The following is a 20,378-nucleotide window of genomic DNA, read 5'->3' on the forward strand; positions in this document are numbered from 1 at the left end:
TGATGATAGGCAATGATGGGATGGATAGCCAGAGACTTTTTCCCAGGGTTGAAATGTCTATCATGAGGGGGCATAATTTTAAGGTGATTGGAGGAAGGTTTAGGGGAGAGGTCAGAGGTAGGTTCTTTACACAGAGAGTGGTGGGTGCGTGGAATGCACTGCCAGCGGTGGTAGTAGAGTCAGATACATTAGAGATATGTAAGCAACTCTTGGATAGGCACATGGATGATAGTAAAATGAAGTGTATGCAGGTTAGTTTGACCTTAGATTAGGACATCAAAGGCCTGTACTGTGTTGTACTACTGTTCTACGTTTTGTGTTTGTTCTAATAAAAAGAGTAAAAGATATAACTGAAAGAGAGTCCTGGGCCAGCTCACCAATGGCACCCGCATTACCACGCCTTCTCTACTCACCGCTGCCTGTGCCAGGCCAGCCAATGACAGAGTCGCAATTCATAGGCGCCACCTCATCACCACTGGGCCCACACCACTGACATCATCACCAATTACGATAGACACAGCTAAATATGAAGCTGAAGGATATTGTTGCAAGGAAACTCAAGCCTGGAACAAGAAGATTCAGAAGATGCTCCATTCTTTCTCCTTCTCCTGCACACGTCTGGGCAATACGTGAAAGGCCGATGCAGAATTTAAGGCTTTTGAAATGTGAATGCTAAGACATGTGCTAAAAATCCCACGTCCAGACTATGGGACAAAAGAAGAGGATTTATGAATAGGAAGGGTTTGGTCAGCATGGATGGGTTGGACCGAAGGGTCTGTTTTTGTGCTGTACATCTCTATGACTCTATGACTCCAAGAAGTATTCGATGCGGTAAGAGCAAAAATAACTTACAAAAAGGAACACAAACAGAAATTGCTGGAGATACTCAGCAGAGACAAAAAAACTGCAGATGCTGAAATCCAAAGAAGACACGCAGGAGGCTGGAAGAACACAGCAAGTCAGGCAGCATCAGGAGGTGGAGAAGTCGATATTTCGAGTGTAACCCTTCTTCAGGACAGGTGTGGGTGTAGGGGGAGACGGGTGCAGGGTGGTGAGGTGGGGATAGGTGAAGACAGGTAGAGGATACGACTTGGTTGGTCAATAGGAGGAAATGGATCGGTTGGTGGCAGGGAGCAGTGGAAGGGAGGGGGAGGGGCAGGAAAGGGAGTTCGGGGATGGGGAGGGAGGTTATTTGAAATTGGAGAACTCGATGTTGAGTCCTCTGGGCTGTAGGCGGAAGATGAGGTGTTGTTGCTCCAATTTGCACTGTGGTTCGTTGTGGCAATGGAGGAGGCCAAGGATGGTCATGTCGGAAAGGGAGTGGGAAGGGGAATTAAATTGGGCAGTGACTGGGAGGTCCAGTCGGCCCCTGCAGACCCGGCTGTGATGCTTGGTGAGCCGTTCCCTAAATTTACGTTCAGTCTCCCCGACCACATCGGGAGCACCTGATGCAGAAAACTAGGTTGGAAGAGAGGCAGGTGAACCTCTGTCTCACCTGGAAGGACTGTTTGGGGCCCTGGATGGAGGTGAGGGGGATGGTGGACCGGCAGGTTTTGCATCTTTTCCGATTGCAAGGGAAGGTAGCTGGGGGTTCAGGGAAGGGTGGTGTGGGGCATTAGGCGGTGGGAGGTTAGTGGGGAGAGTGGTGCAAACCAAGGACTGTCGGAGGGAACAGTCTTTGCAGAAGGCAGAGAGGGGTGGGGAAGGGAAGATGTTCTTGGCAGTGGGGTCTAGATGGAGTTGGTGAAAGTGTTTAAGGATGATGCGTTGGATGAGGAGACTGGTGGGCTGGTAGGTGAGGATAAGATACTCAGCAGGTCTGGCATCAGCTGTGAAGAGAGAAAGCAGAGTTAGCCCTTCAGCAGAGCTCTGTGGATCCCTCACTGATCCTGTGACCTCAAGCCAGCAGCTACTGGGTGCTGCCTTTGAGCAATGCGCAGCTTTCAGCCTCTGATCAGCTGGCAGCTTTTCCTGACAATTGCTTCTTGGGGGTCGTGTAACGAACCAGTCGACAGACAATCTGGTTGGAATTTGTCAAAGCAGGCAGTGTAGAAACTGTTGGAATCAGAGGATCTCCTGTTAGAATAAAGTGGATTACATTCTGCCCAACGCATTGGAGTAATCTCCCAGCTCTTCATTGGTTCAGAGAAGACAATCTCCATATTACACTGCTTATTTAAAACCAGTAATAAAATATAATATTGAACTCTCCATTTTGTTACAGGGAGAACACAGCTGTGGGCTTGCTTGCTTTGCCTCTGCAGGGATGGTAACAGCGAAGGATTGTTTGCAAGTGATGTAGTTTTAATTGGCAGTGTTGGTGAGGGAACTGCACAATTAACATGCCTCTTGTCAGCAACACCAGTTGAAACATAACAACCTCATTACCACTGAACGTAACAAACCTTCTTCATGTAGCTGGTTGTCATTAAGACAAATCGGGGAAAAGCTGTTAGCCTAGTCAGATAAGAGGGGACCTACTTTACTCCCTAATTGAACACTGTGTTAAATCTGATTTTAATTTATATTCTCACAACTGAAAGTTCACATCTCATCTGGACCTGTGTTTCCTACCTAGTGGCTTGTCCATGTCTGACACATGCAAACAGATAATGAAATGTAGTTAACATCTTTGTACTTTGCAATCTATATTTCAGCAGAACAAAGTGTTTTGTTTCCTTCCTTCTTTCCTGATATTTCACCCTTTGAAAATCTTCTAACATTCCCTGAAGGTTTTGGTGATAATGAGTGCTCGAGGTACTTTATAGTTTAATGAAGAAGATGAAAAATGTATAAAGTTTTATTTGAAATATTGTTAACTTAGCTATGCAGCATTTTTGCTGTCCACTAATAGCAGTCACTTCGGGATACCAAGTCCATTATTTTACTTTATTTATTGACTGACTTCTGATGATTTGTTTTGTTTGGAACAGAAGATGTTGTTAATGTTCCTGCAGTATTTCTTCTTGAACTCGCCTTTGCTAAAGGGATTTCGACCCAGATCTTCTCGATTGTTGGAGACCAAATGCGTGTATGTGTGTATGCATGTGTCTGTGTGTGCATGTGTGCATGCATGCATGTTTGTGTTTGTGTGTGCATGCGCATGTGTCTGTGCACATGTGTCTGTCTGGTTGTGTGTATGCATGCGTATGTGCGTGTGTGTTTGTATGTACGTGTGCTATACTGAGTGAATATTGCCCTACCAAAGTTTTGCCTTTTAGTGTGATACTGAAAAACATCTATTTTTTAGGCACTGGAGGATTGAAGTTTGGTAGGAAAGTGGGGTCAGGATAAAACATCTTACTGGTTCCAAGGGCCACTGTGAGTCAGAGAGTCATAGAGATGTACAGCAGGGAAACAGACCCTTGGGTCCAACCTGTCCATGCCGACCAGATATCCCAACCCAATCTAGTCCCACCTGCTAGCATCCAGTCCATATCCCTCCAAACCTTTCCTATTCATATACCCATCCAAATGCCTCTTAAATGTTGCAATTGTACCAGCCTCCACCACTCCCTCTGGCAGCTCATTCCATACACGTACCACCCTCTGCGTGATAAAGTTGCCCATTAGGTCTCTTTTATATCTTTCCCCATCTCACCCTCAACCTATGTCCCTCTAGTTCTGGTCACCCCTCAGATTCCTTTCAACTAAGAGCCCATCTATCACAAAAGTGAAATTGTGCAGCTGCAGGAGATAAGACCATAAGAAATGGGAGCAGACTATTCGGGCCATCACGTCTGCTTCACCATTCAATGAGACTGATCTGATAATGCTCAACTCCACTTTCCTGCCTTTTCCTCATGCATGTTAATCCTGTCATTGATTATAATCTGTTTATTTCAGCCTGGAATATACTTAACCACCCAGCCTCAACAGCCCTCTGTGGGAAAGAATTGCACAGATTTACGACAGTCTGAGCGAGTAAATTCCTACTTACCTCTGTCTTAAATGATCTGAAACAAACACAGAGATTGCTGGAGAAGCTCAGCAGGTCTGGCAGCTTCTGTGGAGAGAGAGAAACTGAGTTAATATATCGGAATTGAAACATTAACAATGATTTTATCTCCACTGATGCTGACATGCCTGCTGAGTTTTTCCAGCACTTTCTGTTAAATTGTAAATGAAACTGCAGCATGCCTTCAAAGCCCAGCTGTGGAGCTCTCCGAGGTGCCCAATTCCTGAGTAACCCTGCATCAACATCACTAAAAGCAGATTATCCGCATTCTCACATCACTATTTATGGGAGCTTTTTGTGTGCAAATTAGCTTTTTTGTTTCCTTTGGTACAACAGAAACAACGTTTCAAAATTCTTCATTGGCTGCTAAGTGCTTTTGGAACATCCTGAGTCATGGAAGGTTCTATATAAATGCAACCTTTTTGTTTTATAACACATTTTGAGTGGAATCAGATCTGGCCTCCCCCACAGATGCGCGCTATCAGTAGACAGCATCAAACAGATCAAAAGCTGGAAACTGTCACTGACTGTAATGTCACGCTCTAAACCGGGATTGCAGTACACTCCCTGTTGGCCTGTCTCAAATTGCCAAAAGAAGCAGAATGATTGAGCTTCCCCAGGCTGTGTTAGATCGAGTGATAGTGATCAACAAATAAGTGAGGGGCCTACAAGCTGATTTCTTTCACAATTTTGCATTCTCTCCTCAGACAGAAGAAGATCCACCTGCAGACATTATGTGAGCAGTCTGAAGTGCAGAAAATGACACCACGAGAGAGAATGAGACTCAGGAAATTGCAGAGTGCTGACGAAAAAGCCAAAAAACTCAAGTATGTGTCTGGTTTCTCTTTCAGAGCGTGCTTGAGGGATTAAACAGCCCCACACTTAGTCCATTAGTCAATCTGACTACGTTAACAACAACCTCTATCCATGTAGTTCGTTCAGAGTAACAGACCCTTCCAAGGCATTTTGTAGGAACGTTCTGAAGGAGAATGTATGCTTTTCGTGTCAACTGTCCTCTTATTAGGTGAAAGTGGGTACTGCAGATGCTGGAGATCAGAGTCAAGATTAGAGTGGTGCTGGAAAAGCACAGCAGATCAGACAGCATCTGAGGAGCAGGAAAATCGACTTTTCGGGCAAAAGCCCTGTCCTTTATTAGTTCTCATCTCACACTAGGAAGCAGCTTTTTAAACTGGTGACAGGGAGATAACCCACTGGCAGATACCTGAGAGTACTTCCCATCTAAATTACTCCAAGTGCTTTCTAAAGAAATGCTTGAGTGATTTTCATACCCCCTATTGTACTCTCCCCACCCTCCCCGCAGAGGGTCAAAGGGTGATATTACTGCCTGCAGACCAAATGACATCCTCAAGGATTGCACCATTGGCCAGTGAGATACGCTGCCCAACAGACCTCATTCATAGAATCACAGAAACCCTACAGTATGGTGGCAGCCCATTTGGCCCATCGAATCCACACCAACCCTCCGAAGAGCATCCCACCCAGACCCAACCTTATCCCTGTAAACCTGCATTTCCCATGGCGAACCCATTTAACATGAACTTGTTTGGATTGTGGGAGGAAACCGTAGCACCTGGAGGAAACCCACGCAGACATGAGGACAATGTGCAAACTCTTCACAGATGGTCACCCAAGGGTGGAATTGAACCCAGGTCCCTGGCGCTGTGACGCAGCAGTGCTAACCGCCGAGACACTGTATTGTCAGTGGTCTTTACACAGTCATCTTCCTACTGTTTATGTCTCCTGTGTGGCCGAATAAGGGCATTAAGAAGAGGTGGAGAAAGTGTGGACTGCAGATGCTGGAGATCAGAGCTGAAAATGTGTTGCTAGAAAAGCGCAGCAGGTCAGGCAGCATCCAAAGAACAGGAGAATCGACGTTTCGGGCATAAGCCCTTCTTCAGGACTCAGAATTCCTGAAGAAGGGCTTATGCCCGAACCGTCGATTCTCCTGTTCATTAAGAAGAGGTGGCCTAACAGGAGGAAGCTCCCTTTTGTTCTTACTTCTGACTTCTTTTGCCACACCTTGGCTGGCAGCTGCCTCCTCATGACTCCCATCTCGTCCACCCATGCTCACCTCCTAGGGATCCAGCTGAGACTCCTGGGGAAGGCCCCACTATAGTCTCTGCAGCGGCAACCACTCCTGACGCTGCTGTGGTCAGTGGAGAGCCTTGGGGCTCAGAATAAACAGAATTGCATCAAGGTTGGGAGTATTGCCACATAGAGGGCTCCATTGGAGTTATCGCTGACCAGGTAAGTGTATGGTTGGTCAGGCCATCGACCATTAGGCAAGTCCCCTGTTGTCCACATTAAACCCAGCCTCTGTCTAGAAGAACTTCTGAAATTTAAAAAAAAAAAATTCTTACTTGTTGTCCACAAATGTGCTCAAGTACTTTGTGTCAGCTTTATATATTTTTGTTCACTCGAGTGACATGGGGATCGCTGGCTGGGCCCAGCATTTATTACCCGGGTCTCCTGATGAAGGGCTCCTGCCCGAAATGTCAATTTTCCTGCTCCTGGGATGCTGCCTGACCTGCTGTGCTTTTCCAGCACCACTCTAATCTTGAGTTATTCCCCGTCCCTAGTTGCCCCTTGAGAACCTGGGGGTGAGTTGCCTTCTTGAATCATTGCAGTCTATGTGCTGTAGGTTAACCCACAATGACCTAAGGAGGGAATAACAGGATTTTGACCCAGGGACACTGAAGGAATGGTGATATATTTCCAAATCAGGGTGATGAGTGGCTTGGAGGGGAATTTGCATTAGGTGGTGTTCCCATGTATCTGCTGCCCTTGTCCTAGTGGTTGTGAGTTTGGGAGGCGCTGTCTAAAGATCTTTGGTGAAGATCTGCAGTTCATCTTATAGATAGTATAAACTGCTGCTGTGAAGCATCAGTGATGGAGGGTGTGGGTGTTTCTAGAACATTTGGGATAGGTGTGAGGGCAAATTTTGAAAGATTTGTCAACACAAAATTCATGTAGCATTTTTTTAAAAGTGTGTATATTAAAGATAGAAATGCCGAGACAAAATTCTTTTGAAAAGACAGGACACACGTGATGCAAAAGACTTAAAAAAAACACATGGAAAATAAAGGTGTGAGCAGTCTTCCTTTCGATGTAAAATGCATAAACAAGAAGGTGATTGAATAAATAACATTAACAAAGCACCCATGAAATTACAAACTGGCAGAATTGTGTTTCTTTCAATAACTTGGGAGTTAAATCAACTCCTGGTTAAATCAGTCCAGTTATTTTGGAAACAGCTGGTTAAGCTGCAGTATGCCTTGGAGGTAAAGGCTACGCTGAGGTAGAGATGGTCAAATATTTGATAGAGCTTCCACAATCCTGAACCCCTTAAGTGTTAGTGTGCATAAGGTTTAAGTCTATTGAGGTGTGAATGCAAATAGGTATTGTGGATCATTGATGTGTCTCTTCACAGGAAGTGGGGAAATATTCTTAAAGCTGTCCTCCGCTGATTGAGTAGGTGATATAGAACACTGAGTGGAACAGATCTGTGAAAGAACATTTCAGATTTTAGTCACAATAATCACTAGATTTGCAACAACAGCACCCTGCAATTATGTAGTACCCTCAACATAGCTTCCCAATGCATTTCCTACTGCACATTTCAGATTAGAATTTAATTCCACCCCTCAGTGCGAACTGCGAGAGTGGTGTCGGGGGCTGCAGTGGGAGTTACAGTTATTATAACTCATTTAGACCTCCACAGATGTTTTGCTGTTTTAAGACTTGGGCTCCCTAAATTACAGCCCGTGACTCCATTTGCAGTTCTGACCTGCACATTGGAAAGCCATGGAATAGAGCATTCCAAGACTCAAGATGCTTGATAACATCCAGGACAAAGCAGCTTGTTTGATTGCAACACAGCCACATGCATCCATTCCCTCTGCCATTGTCTCTCAGTACCTGCAGTGCAAACCATCTACAAAACACACTGCAGAAATTCACCGAGGATCCTCAGTCATCACCTTCCAAACCCACAACCACTTCCATCTAGAACGACAAGGGCAGCAGATACATGGGAACACCACCACCTACAAGTTCCCCTCGTAGCCACTCACCATTCTGACATGGAAACATATCACTGTTCCTTCACTGTTGTTGAGTCAAAATCCCGGAATTCCCTTCCTAAGAGCATTGTGGGTCTATCCACAACAAGGGGGCTGCAACGATTCAGGAAGACAGCTCACCCCTACTTTCTCAAGCACAACTAGGGATGGACAATAAATGCTGGACTGACCAGTGACATCCACATCCCACAAGTGGAATAAAAAATACACCACAAAAGCTTTATGAAACACAGTTTACATTGAGTCACATAAGTTGTTATTAAAAAATACCACCAAACGCTTGGTCAAAGAGGTGGGTTTTAAGGATAGTCTTAAAGCAGGAAAACCTCACTTATTTCCAAGACAATGTATCAACCATCTCTGTCCCTTGAACCAATCCCACAATAGAAAAGCCTCACTCAAATGTCCTTCATTTGAAATCTTCAAAACCCATCTGGGGATTGTTTCCATTTATAAGCTTGTCATTGTCAGGATGACCAACTCAACAGATCATATCTGCTTGAGCTACCGTTACACAGATAAACATCAACGAGGTGCAGGTTATGGTCTTGCAGGCCCATACAGAAAGCGAGGTGGAAACACCATGAGGTTTAGAGAGGGAGATTTTGAGCTCAGAAGCTTTAGGCACAGCCATCACAGGTGAAGCGATTGAAATCAGGGATGCTCAAGTGGTTAGACAATAGACAATAGACAATAGGTGCAGGAGTAGGCCATTCAGCCCTTCGAGCCTGCACCGTCATTCAATATGATCATGGCTGATCATTCCTAATCAGTATCCTCTTCCTGTCTTATCTCCATAACTCTTGATTCCACTATCTTTGAGAGCTCTATCCAACTCTTTCTTAAATGAATCCAGAGACTGGGCCTCCACTGCCCTCTGGGGCAGAGCATTCCACACAGCCACCACTCTGGGTGAAGAAGTTTCCCCTCATCTCTGTCCTAAATGGTCTACCCCGTATTTTTAAGCTGTGTCCTCTGGTTCGGCACTCACCCATCAGGAGAAACATGTTTCCTGCTGCCAGAGTGTCCAATCCTTTCATAATCTTATATGTCTCAATCAGATCCCCTCTCAGTCTTCTAAACTCAAGGGTATACAAGCCCAGTCGCTTCAGTCTTTCAGTGTAAGGTAATCCTGCCATTCTAGGAATTGGCCTCGTGAACCTACGCTGCAATCCCTCAATAGCCAGAATGTCTTTCCTCAAATTTGGCGACCAGAACTGCACACAGTACTCCAGGTGTGGTCTCACCAGGCCCCTGTACAGCTGCAGAAGCACCTCTTTGCTTCTATACTCAATTCCTCTTGTTATGAAGGCCAGCATGCTATTAGCCTTCTTCACTACCTGCTGTACCTGCATGCTTGCCTTCATTGACTGGTGTACAGGAACACCCAGATCTCTCTGTACTACTCCTTTACCTAAATTGATTCCATTGAGGTAGTAATCTGCCTTTCTGTTCTTGCCACCAAAGTGGATAACCATACATTTATCCACATTAAACTGCATCTGCCATGCATCTGCCCACTCACCTAACTTGTCCAGGTCACCCTGTAATCTCCTAACATCCTCATCACATTTCACCCTGCCACCCAGCTTTGTATCATCAGCAAATTTGCTAATGTTATTGCTGATACCATCTTCTATATCATTAACATATATTGTAAAAAGCTGCGGTCCCAGCACGGATCCCTGCGGTACCCCACTGGTCACTGCCTGCCATTCCGAAATGGAGCCGTTTATCACTACCCTTTGTTTCCTATCAGCCAACCAATTTTCAATCCAATTTAGTACTTTGCCCCCAATACCATGTGCCCTAATTTTACTCACTAACCTCCTGTGTGGGACTTTATCAAAAGCTTTCTGAAAGTCCAGGTACACTACATATACTGGATCTCCCTCGTCCATCTTCAGAGTTACATCCTCAAAAAATTCAATAAGATTAGTCAAGCATGATTTCCCCTTCATAAATCCATGCTGACTCTGTCCTATCCTGTTATTACTATCCAGATGTGCCGTAATTTCATCCTTTATAATAGACTCTAGCATCTTTCCCACCACTGAGGTCAGACTAACTGGTCTATAATTTCCTGCTTTCTCTCTCCCACCTTTCTTAAAAAGTGGTATAACATTACACACCCTCCAATCCTCAGGAACCGACCCCGGACCTATCGAACTCTGGAAAATAATCACCAACGCATCCACGATTTCCCGAGCCACCTCCTTCAGTACCCTGGGATGTAGACCCTCAGGCCCCGAAGACTTATCAACCTTCAGACCTAACAGTCTCTCCAACACCAAATCCTGGCAAATATAAATTCCCTTAAGTTCAGGTCCTTCAGTCACTGTTACCTCAGGGAGATTGCTTGTGTCTTCCCCAGTGAACACAGATCTGAAGTACCCATTTAATTCTTCTGCCATTTCTTTGTTCCCCGTAATATATTCCCCTGTTTCTGTCTTCAAGGGCCCAGTTTTAGTCCTAACCATTGTTTTGCCTTACACATACTTAAAAAAGCTTTTACTATCTCCTTTATATTATTGGCCAGTTTACCTTCGTACCTCATTTTTCCTCTGCGTATTTCCTTCTTAGTAATCCTCTGTTGTTCTTTAAAAACTTCCCAGTCCTCGGTTTTCCCACTTATCTTTGCTATGTTATACTTTTTCTCTTTTAACTTTACATGTTTCTTAACTTCCCTCGTCAGCCACGGCCGCCCATGCCTCCTCCTGGGATCTTTCTTCCTTTTAGGAATGAACTGATCCTGCAACTTCTGCATTATACACAGAAATATCCGCCATTGTTCCTCCACAGTCATCCCTGCTAAGGTATTGCACCATTGAACTTTGGCCAGCTCCTCCCTCATAGCTCCATAGTTCCCTTTATTCAACAGAAGTACTGTCACTTCCGACTGTACCCTCGCCCTCTCAAATTGCAGATTGAAGCTTAATGTATTTTGGTCACTACTTCCCAATGGCTTCTTCACTTCGAGGTCTCTGACCAATTCTGGTTCGTTACACAATACCAGATCCAGAATTGCCTTCTCCCTGGTCGGCTCCAGCACCAGCTGCTCTAAGAATCCATCTCTGAGGCACTCCACAAAGTCTCTTTCATGAGGTCTAATACCATCCTGATTCTCCCAGTCTACCTGCATGTTAAAATTCCCCATAACAACTGTAGTAACATCTTTGTGACAGGCCAATTTCAGCTCCTGATTCAACTTACTTCCGACATCCAGACTACTGTTAGGGGGCCTGTAGATGACTCCCAAGAGGGTCTTTTTACCCTTAGTATTTCACAGCTCTATCCACACTGACTCTACATCCCCTGACTCTAGGTTCCCCCGCGCAAGGGACTGAATATCCTCCCTTACCAACAAGGCCACCCCACCCCCTCTGCCCATCAGTCTGTCCTTATGATAGCACGTGTAGCCTTGAATATTCATTTCCCAGGCCCTGTCCACATGAAGGTTAGAATTGGAGGAGTGTTGGTTTTGGAGGATTGTGAGGCTGGAGGAAGTTACAGTCATAGGGAGAGGGTTAGGTCAGGGAGAAATTCAAGAGCAAGATGAAGAATTTCAAAATTGAGGCATTTCTTAGCCCAGAGCCCTTTTTGGTCAGAGAATACACAGGTGATAGGGAATTGAAACTTGGTTTGAGTAAGAGCATGAAGACCAATGTTTGGGATGGACTAAAGTTAGTTAACTGTGTAAGTGTTATTGATTTTCACTGACTCTGTTGACTAGTGTAAAAAACATGACTTTGTGTATCTCCCACCGAAAGGCAACTTGCTGAGCAGAAATATCAGGAGAATCATCAGCGCAGGCAGAAACTGAGGTTCCGCAACTTCCAGCAAGTCAGTGTGAACGTCCTGCAGGTAAGCTTGTAGGAAATCCGAAATTAATAAACATACCTTGTATTTTGGAGAAGGAACCTTTCAAAAGCAGTATCACCTCGCTCAGCAATTACCCAAATAAAAGCAAAATAAAAGGTTAGGTGAATTGGCCAAGTTAATTTGCCTATAGTGTTTAGGGATGTGTAGGTTAGCTGCATAGTCAGGAGTAAATGTAAAGTAATAGGGTAGGGGGACGGGTTGGGGTGGGATACTCTTAGGAAGGTCGGTGTGGACTTGTTTGCACACTGTCGGGTCTCTATGTTTCTATGATTCTATGAAAATGCTGCAGATGCTGGAAATCTGAAACAAGCACAGAATGCTGGAGAAACAGAGTTAATGGCTTGAGTCGAGAGTTCTGAAGAAGAGAAATACTGGGCTCAAAATGTGAACTCTGCTTCTCTAGTTGGAAGTGCCTCTCTCAGCAAACTTCACCAAATGGCCTCAGTTACAATGTAAACCCCTTCTCAGGGTGTCCTGGGGTCTCCCTCAGGTCAAGCAGCTTCCTGGGAAAGGTGAAGAAATCATGAGGCCACTTGAAAGAAAAAGGTTGGGAAATTCCTTGGGAAACACTTGAAAGAATCATGTAAGGTTCTGAGTGGACTTTGCAGGATGGGTAATCAGGTCATTTCCCCTGGTGGAGAAATCTGGAGCTAGGGAGCACTGTTTTAAAACAAGAAGTTCCCGATTTACGATGGAGCTGGGGAGAAGTTGCTTCTCCCAGAGGCTGTTCAGTCTTTGGAATTCCAGCCCCAGGGGAGTGTAACCTTGGTAATTTAATTTTTCCTCAAGAGGGAGATAGACAAATTATTGATGTAAAAAGGAGTCAAAGTTTGTCATAGAATCTCAGTATAAAGCAGACCATTTAGCCCACCAAGATCTCACCAACCCTTCAAAGAGTATCCCACCCAGATCCAACCCCCCTGACCCTGTTGCCCTGCATTTTTACCATGGCTAACCCACACATTCCTAGACACTATAGGACAAACTTTAGCGCAGCCAATCCACCTAACCTGCACATCTTTGGGACTGTGGGAGGAAACCCAAGGAGAAATGTGCAACACAGACAGTCACCCAAGGGTGCAATCGAACCCAGGTCCCAGGCACTGTGAGGCAGCAGTGCTAACCACTGGACCACCATGCCACCCCATTATGGAGCACATCAAGCAGGAGGGTCAAGCAGAAAGGTGGACATAAGGCCACATCAGATTAGCCATGACTTCACTGAATCGTGGAGTAGGCCTCAGGGGCCAAATGGCCTACTTCAGTTGCTATTTCGTTTGTTTTCATTCAGCCAGTGCCTCTTAATTGGAAATACTCCCTTCTCCAAAGACTTGCTCTGCAGTCTTGTGTGGGATTATAGCAATTTCCACTTGCCAGAAGATGGTGACATGCTTTGAAATCAAATACTTCCTAATAGCCAGATCCAGCTACCTGCCAATGTATTTTATACTCAACTCTCCCATCCCTGTCCACTCCAGTCATCGATGCAGCTAGATAAAATCTAATCCTTTGGCCTTCTCTAAACTGCAAGCACTTCTCCTCTTTAACCAGCTTTTACTGAAGAATCCAGCCATGGGTCTTCACAGTTCTGAAAGTAAGATCATGTCTTTCAGGGCCAGGAATGATTGGTGGGGGGTGGGGGTGGGCGGTGATTGTGTGTGTGTGTGTGTGTGTGTGTTGTGTTTGTGTGTGTGTGTGTGTGTGTGTGTGTGTGTGAGAGAGAGTGAGAGTCTGTGTATGAGTCTGTGTGTATGTGCATGTGTGTGTGCACATGTGTGTATTGTGTATGTATATGTGTGTGTGCACATGTGCATGCTGAGTTTGTGGGTGTGTGCATGTTGTGTTTATGTGTGTGTGTGTGTATGTGAGAGTGTGCGTGCACGAGAGAAAGTGAGAGAGTGAGTGTTTGTGTATGAGTGTGTGTGTGTATATATGTCTGTGTGTAAGAGAGAGTGAGTTTGTGTATGAGTGTGTGTGTATATATGTCTGTGTGTGTGTGAGAGAGTGAGTGTTTGTGTGAGTGTGTGTGTATATCTGTGTGTGAGAGAGTATTTGTGTGAGTGTGTGTGTATGTCTGTGTGTGTGAGAGAGTGAGTGTTTGTGTGAGTGTGTGTGTCTATATATCTGTGTATGTGTGAGAGAGTGAGTGTTTGTGTATGAGTGTGTGTGTGTGTGTACAGTATATGTGAGAGAGAGTGTGTGCGTATGGATGCAGTAGCTATAAACAGGCCATGCGTCTGTCATCCCAATTCCCCAGCTCCATCCCACCCCAGGGCCGTCTTGTGAAGATAGGTCATGATGGGGGCAGCTGCCATGACTGACTAAGAGCCATTACAGGAAGCCAGCAGGTGGGGCTTTGGAGCAGGGCTCCAGGAATGTCCAGAGGTAAGTGTCTGCATGGGCACTGCAACAACCGTAGGCACTAGGCAAAGGGAGTTCCCCACAACCTGTCCTTTCCCTGACCATGCAAACCTCTTAGAAAAGGTTGGAGTGAGGTGGGTGGTGAGCCTGTGGAATTCTCTGCCAACACATTAAATGAAGGAGTTCAATATAATTCTTAGGGCTAAAGGTATCAAAGAGTAGGGGGAGAAAGTGGGATTGAGTTGGACGATCTGCCATGACCATGATAAGTGGTAGAGCAGGCTTGAAAGGCTGAATGGCCTACTCCTGCTCTGATTTTCTGTTTCCATGCTTCCACAGAGCCCTTTTCAGCTGCTTGCATCCAAGTCTCTGGACTTTCCTCATTGAACATCTCTGTCCCTTTAAGATGCTCCTCAAAACATATTCCCTTGAGCAAATGCCTTTTTTTCCAGATGTGGAGGTGCCAGTGTTGGACTGGGGTGTACAAAGTCAAACATCACACAACACCAGGTTATAGTCCAACAGGTTTAAATGGAAGCACACTAGCTTTCGGAGCGCCGCTCCTTCATCAACCACCTGAAAGCTAGTGCTTACAATTAAACCTGTTGGACTATAACCTGGTGTTGTGTGATTTTTCACTTCTTTTCCAGAGGTCTTTTGATCCATCAGTTTTGTCCCCAGCGTCCCTCTGAAAATCTGAAACCTTAACCAGACACACAAGCGTTGTTCAAAGCAGGAGTTTCTCAGACCTCAGAATGTCTAACACATTTTATATCCAGTATGGCACACCCCAAACCCAATCTTCTGGGTTTATCTAAAATCTGCCCACTCTCTATTTACCTGGAAACCCGAATCGCTTAGATCCACTTCACACATCTCAGGCAGCATTACATCCACTTTAAAGAAAAGTTTCTTCACACAAAGGGCCATGGAAGGTTGGAGCTCAATTCCACAAATGCTGGGTCCATTGTTAAGGCGAGGTGTGAAATTGAAATTGTTGATCGCCAACATTGGGGCAAAGGAGAGTATGTGCAGCCAGAGGTCACTCATGATTTCATTGAATGGTGGAACGTGCTGAAGGTGCTGATGAATGATCACCTTCCATTTCCTCCCACTTGAAAATCTTTGAGGAACATAGAGCCAGCACATTAAAAAATGTGGTGATTCGCAGAGTTGCGAACGACACCTAATTCTGTGTTCAGCTCATTGTTTACATAAGTCACGATGGGGGCATCTAAGCAAGATGCTCTGTTCCAGCATTTTCAGGACTGAAGTGATGCCCAAAGACTACCAGAGCTTCCTTGTACTCACTCATTTCAACAGCACTTCCATGGTTTCAGAGGCTCGAACCTGTAGTCATACCGTCACATACTGCATGACACAGAATTTGTGTCTTAGAACACTTGAGCCAGGGGAGTGACACTCCCAGTCAACGTAGTTAAAATAAAAGATAAACGCATGCATTTACACGACACAGATACCTCAAAGTGTTTCTCAGTCAATCACATCATTTTGAAGCATTGTCATTGAAGTAATGCAGGAAATGCCATAGCAAATTTGCATACAACAAGATCCCCACAAACAGCAATGTGGTACTTATCAAATAATTGGTTTGTACGGTTAGTTAAGGGATACGTATTGGCTAGGGACACTGGGAAAAAAACACTACTGCTGTTTAAAGTAGTCACATATCATTGTTTAGAGGAGAGCAGGCGAAAAATTGCAACATAGAAACATAGAAAACAGCAGATGGGGTAGGCCATTCGGCCCTTCGAGCCTGCACCACCATTCAATATGATCATGGCTGATCGTGCAATCTCAGTATCCCACTCCTGCTTTCTCTCCATAGCTCTTTAGCTGCAAGGGCCATGTCCAGCTCCCTCTTGAATATATTTAATGAACTGGCCCCAACAGCTTCCTGTAGGGGAGAATTCCACAGGTTCACAGCTCTCTGAGTGAAGAAATTCTTCCTCATCCCAGTCCTGAATGGCTTACCCCTTATTCTTAGACGGTGACCCCCTAGTTCTGGTCTTCCCCAACATCGGGAACATTCTTCCTGCATCTAACCTGTCCAGTCCCATCAGGATTTTATTTGTTTCTATGAGATCTCCCCTCATTCTCCTAAATTCCAGTGAATACAAGCCCAGTCGATCCAGCCTTTCCTCATATGTCAGTCCTGCCAAACCAGGAATCAGTCTGGTGAACCTTCGCTGGACTCCCTCAATAGCAGGAATATCCATCCTCAGACTAGGACTTGGTTTATTCCCATCAAACAAACAACACCAACAACAATGCAGCAGCCCCTCAATACTGCACAGCAGCATCCATCTAGACTTTGGTGTACTACTCTAGAATGGGACTTGAACCAACAACCTTCTGGCTTCAAGTGAAGAGTACTACTCACTCTCGCTAACACAGAGTGTAACGTATAGTCCATTGACTATTTTGTATCATTATGCAGAAAGTTATAGAACATTTCTGGCAGCATCTGAGGAGAGAAATCAGAGTTAATGTTTTGGCTTCAGTGACCCTTCTTTAGAGAGGTCACTGGACCGGAAACATTAACTCTGACTTCTCTCCACAGATGCTACCAGACTTGCTGAGATTTTCCAACAATTTCTGTTTTTGTTTCTGATTTCCAGCATCTACAGTTTTTTGGGTTTTTTTGTTATAGAACAGTCTCCCAGCAAATCACAAAAGTAACTTGTCCCTTGATAAGTCCAGGGGAACAAGATGGGAATTTCCTGTTGTCAGAGACTGCTTCAGAACCTGAGAAGTGATTGAGGACAGTGGATTTGCAACACAAATCTATGAGACTAGTGTCAATGAGAAAAGAGTCCACCCTCACTAGTATTGACTTGCTTGGGGTGGAAGTTCTGCATCATCACACAAAAGCAATTATGTATCCCACAAGGTGGTTCCCTTTAAATGCTTTCTATCATAGTATGAGTGTGGTGCATGGAGTGAATCAGTCTGTTTTTATTTGTTAGAATACCTTTGATTTCCTTTACAGAAACAGATTGCTGTAATTATAACCTTTTGAATGTGGTTTGTTGTAGCGACCAGAGGGACTATGTTCATGTCAGATTACACTGCTAGGATAAATTGGATGATAAATACGTTAGGCTCCATTCTATAAGATACACTGGATTAGTTAGAAATATATCTCTGATGCTTTGAGCCACATTTCAAAGAAGGAAATCGTTGTACTTATGTATGTAGAGCTTTTCAGGAATTCAGGTAATTGCAAACAGATTTGCGGCCAATGAAGTATTTTTGAAGTGAAATGTAGGAAGCTGGCAGCCGATCTCTGTTCAGCAGGCTCCCACACACAGCTCGGCCCATCAGCAACTTATATCACGGAATGCAAAAGCATTGATGGCTAGAGTGGAATTAAGTTGTTTCCAGGAAAATGCAAGTTTGGATTTGAATGTTGCATAATTTGTCTTAGATTATCATGGCACAAACAGCTGTCAGGCAGGAACTACACAAAAAGAGAATTGATAGTCGTATGTAAGAGCTTAATATTTTATTTCATTGCATCCTATATTCCTCCTGAAATAGATCAGGTCCACACATTACAGAATGTTCTGTAAAGATGCGGATGATGGAAATCAGAAACAAAAACAGAAAGTGCTGAAAAGTCAATGTTCAGTGTTGTGAGAGCATGGAATGCGGTACCAGCAGCAGTGGTGGAGGCAGGGTCATTGGGGACATTTAAGAGACTCCTGGACATGCATATGGTCACAGAAATTTGAGGGTGCATACATGAGGATCAGTGGTCGGCACAACATTGTGGGCTGAAGGGCCTGTTCTGTGCTGTACTGTTCTATGTTCTATGTTCTATGTATTGTGTTCTGTGGCGTTCAGTTCTGAAGAAGGGTCTCTAGATCCGAGAGTGGAACTCTGAGTTCTCTCCACAATGCTGCCAGACCTGCTGAGCTTTTCCAGCAATTTCTATTTCTGGTACAGAATGTTCTGTGTCTGTTTAATTGGGTAATACGTTATTATTGTCTTGACCGCTCTCCCTCTCTCTCTCTCTCTCTCTCTCTCTCTCTGTGTCTCTCTCTCTCTCTATCTTTTACCTGAACTGCAGACTGTTACTCTTTCCATGCTGGATGGACAGTAAGAGGCCAACCAGCTTTGAGAGCCTGCTCAGTGCCGTTAATTGGATGATGAACCTGCCCTCTGGTCATCCAGTGGACAGTTTGGTGAAAGTCACTGCTGGATGACTGTTTTCCCCACCGTGTGGTTCTGACCTCTGCTCGACTTTGGGGAAAATCTGAACACATTCTGTGTTTCTGAATCTCGTTGGGTTTACACCAAAGCTCAGGCAGCATGGCTAAGTTACTTTTTATTGCTTACAGCATTCATATCAGACCATCAGGTTTGTGAATGGGGGGGACGTACAGGCATCTGAAAATGTGTCCAAGAGTGTGCCACAAACGGGTGCTGGGGCACAGATTGCTATTCCAAGCCAACATGGAGTTGTCCTGCACCCCACCTCAGGCTCTGACCCACTCTGTGCAATATGTGCAAGGACATTTTGGGCAAGAGAGAGAGAGAGCGGGGAATTTGAGGAAGAACTCACTGAGTATGAAAGTTGTGGAAGCAGAGGTATTGGTGATTTCAGAAGGATGGGGAATTGAAGGAAATAAACTTGCCGGATGACAGAGGCACAGCAGGGAAATAAGACTGATTTGCTCTGCAGAGAAGCAGCATAGACCCCATGGGCTGATTGGACTCCTTCTGTACTGTAATGACTTTATATTTAGCTCAACTCTGACGCAAAGTAGAAAAATTGAGGATCATGGCACTGACTCCTGAGGGGATCGATTCAACAATTTGTTCTTCCTTGCTCTGACTTCACTATCAAGTCCTTTTGTTGAACACAGCAGCAGAAGTGTTCAAACTTCTCCTGTTCAACAGGAGAAGGTCCTTTAACCTCTTGAACCTGTTGCACCTTTTGTCTTGGAGCAGATGTACCTCAGTTTGAGGATTTGTTTGTTCATGGTGGTGTATTGCTGTAGTTTGGCCTATAGCCAGACCATTAGGCCTGTGAGTGAGGGAGCATGGAGCCACCTCAAAGTGAACAGGCCAATTCAATGCGGAGGGACGGTGGGGGGGGAGGAGAGCATGATGTCCTCTGAGGAAGTGAGAACCAGGCTTTGTTTCCATTTCTCTTCTTCTCTGCTCTCCATCTCGTCATGAGACTTTTGGACTGAAAGTAACTGTTGGGCGGGAGACTATCTGAGTAGGAATTACTCTGACTTGATTTGTCATGGTTGTAGTCATCAACCAATAATGGAAGGAGTCATGGATTCATTCGCTGAGCTGATGTGTTTTTCTGCAAACGTTTTGTCACCACTCTAGGTGACATGATCAGCATGTCTTTGATAAGGTATTGGTGCTCTGTCCTGCCTGGTATTTACATGTCTCTGTTGGTATTTCTGGTTCTGTATCTAAGTGGTTTGTTTATGGGGTCCAGTTCAATTACAGGTTGAAGTGTCGGGGTTCAAGGATATTGCTGAATTTCCTAAGCCGCCTGAGGAAGAAGAGGTGTCGTTCCGCCTTCCTGTCACCGCCTTTATGTGATTGGGTTGGAGTAGTTGGTGGTGGATGGGAAGGTACTCAGTGTTTGAGGCGAGAGTTGAGGAGACAGTACAGGTGACTGGGGAAGGGTAGTGAGGTCGGTGGTTAGGGGTTAAGCCTGAACTTTTCTGTCTAACATTGCACAGAGGCATTGAAAATAGAAACAGGAGTAGGCCATTCTGCCCTTCATAAAGACATAGAAAAAGACCCTTTAAGTTCTGCTTTCTCTCCCTACTTTCCAATCCCTTTGCACCTAAGAATTATAACTAACTTCTTCTTGAAACTGTTCAATATTTTGACCTCAACTACTTTCTGTGACAGTGAATTCCACAGGCTTTCCACTGTTTGGGTGAAGACAGTTCTCCTCATCTCAGTCCTAAATGGCCTACCCAACAACCTTAGACTATGAGCCCTGGTTCTTGATGCCCTGGTCATTGGAAACATCCTTCCCGTGTTTACCCTGTCTAGTCCTGTTCGAATTT

General features: G+C 44.9%; 1 protein-coding gene across 1 annotated transcript in view; it reads left to right on the plus strand.

Annotated features, from left to right (window-relative positions):
• nek11 (NIMA-related kinase 11) overlaps positions 1-20,378 on the plus strand; it is a 298,330-nt gene that overhangs the window by 149,478 nt on the left and 128,474 nt on the right. Inside the window, exons 11-12 of the mRNA XM_087978482.1 lie at positions 4,666-4,785; positions 11,832-11,925. Coding sequence (XP_087834608.1) covers positions 4,666-4,785; positions 11,832-11,925 — 214 coding nt within the window. The remainder of the gene's footprint in view (positions 1-4,665; positions 4,786-11,831; positions 11,926-20,378) is intronic.

This window comes from Chiloscyllium plagiosum, unplaced genomic scaffold (genome assembly GCF_037043375.1).
Source record: "Chiloscyllium plagiosum isolate Xiang-an unplaced genomic scaffold, Cpla_swu_hap1 HiC_scaffold_34, whole genome shotgun sequence".
Taxonomy (NCBI): Eukaryota; Metazoa; Chordata; class Chondrichthyes; order Orectolobiformes; family Hemiscylliidae; genus Chiloscyllium; species Chiloscyllium plagiosum.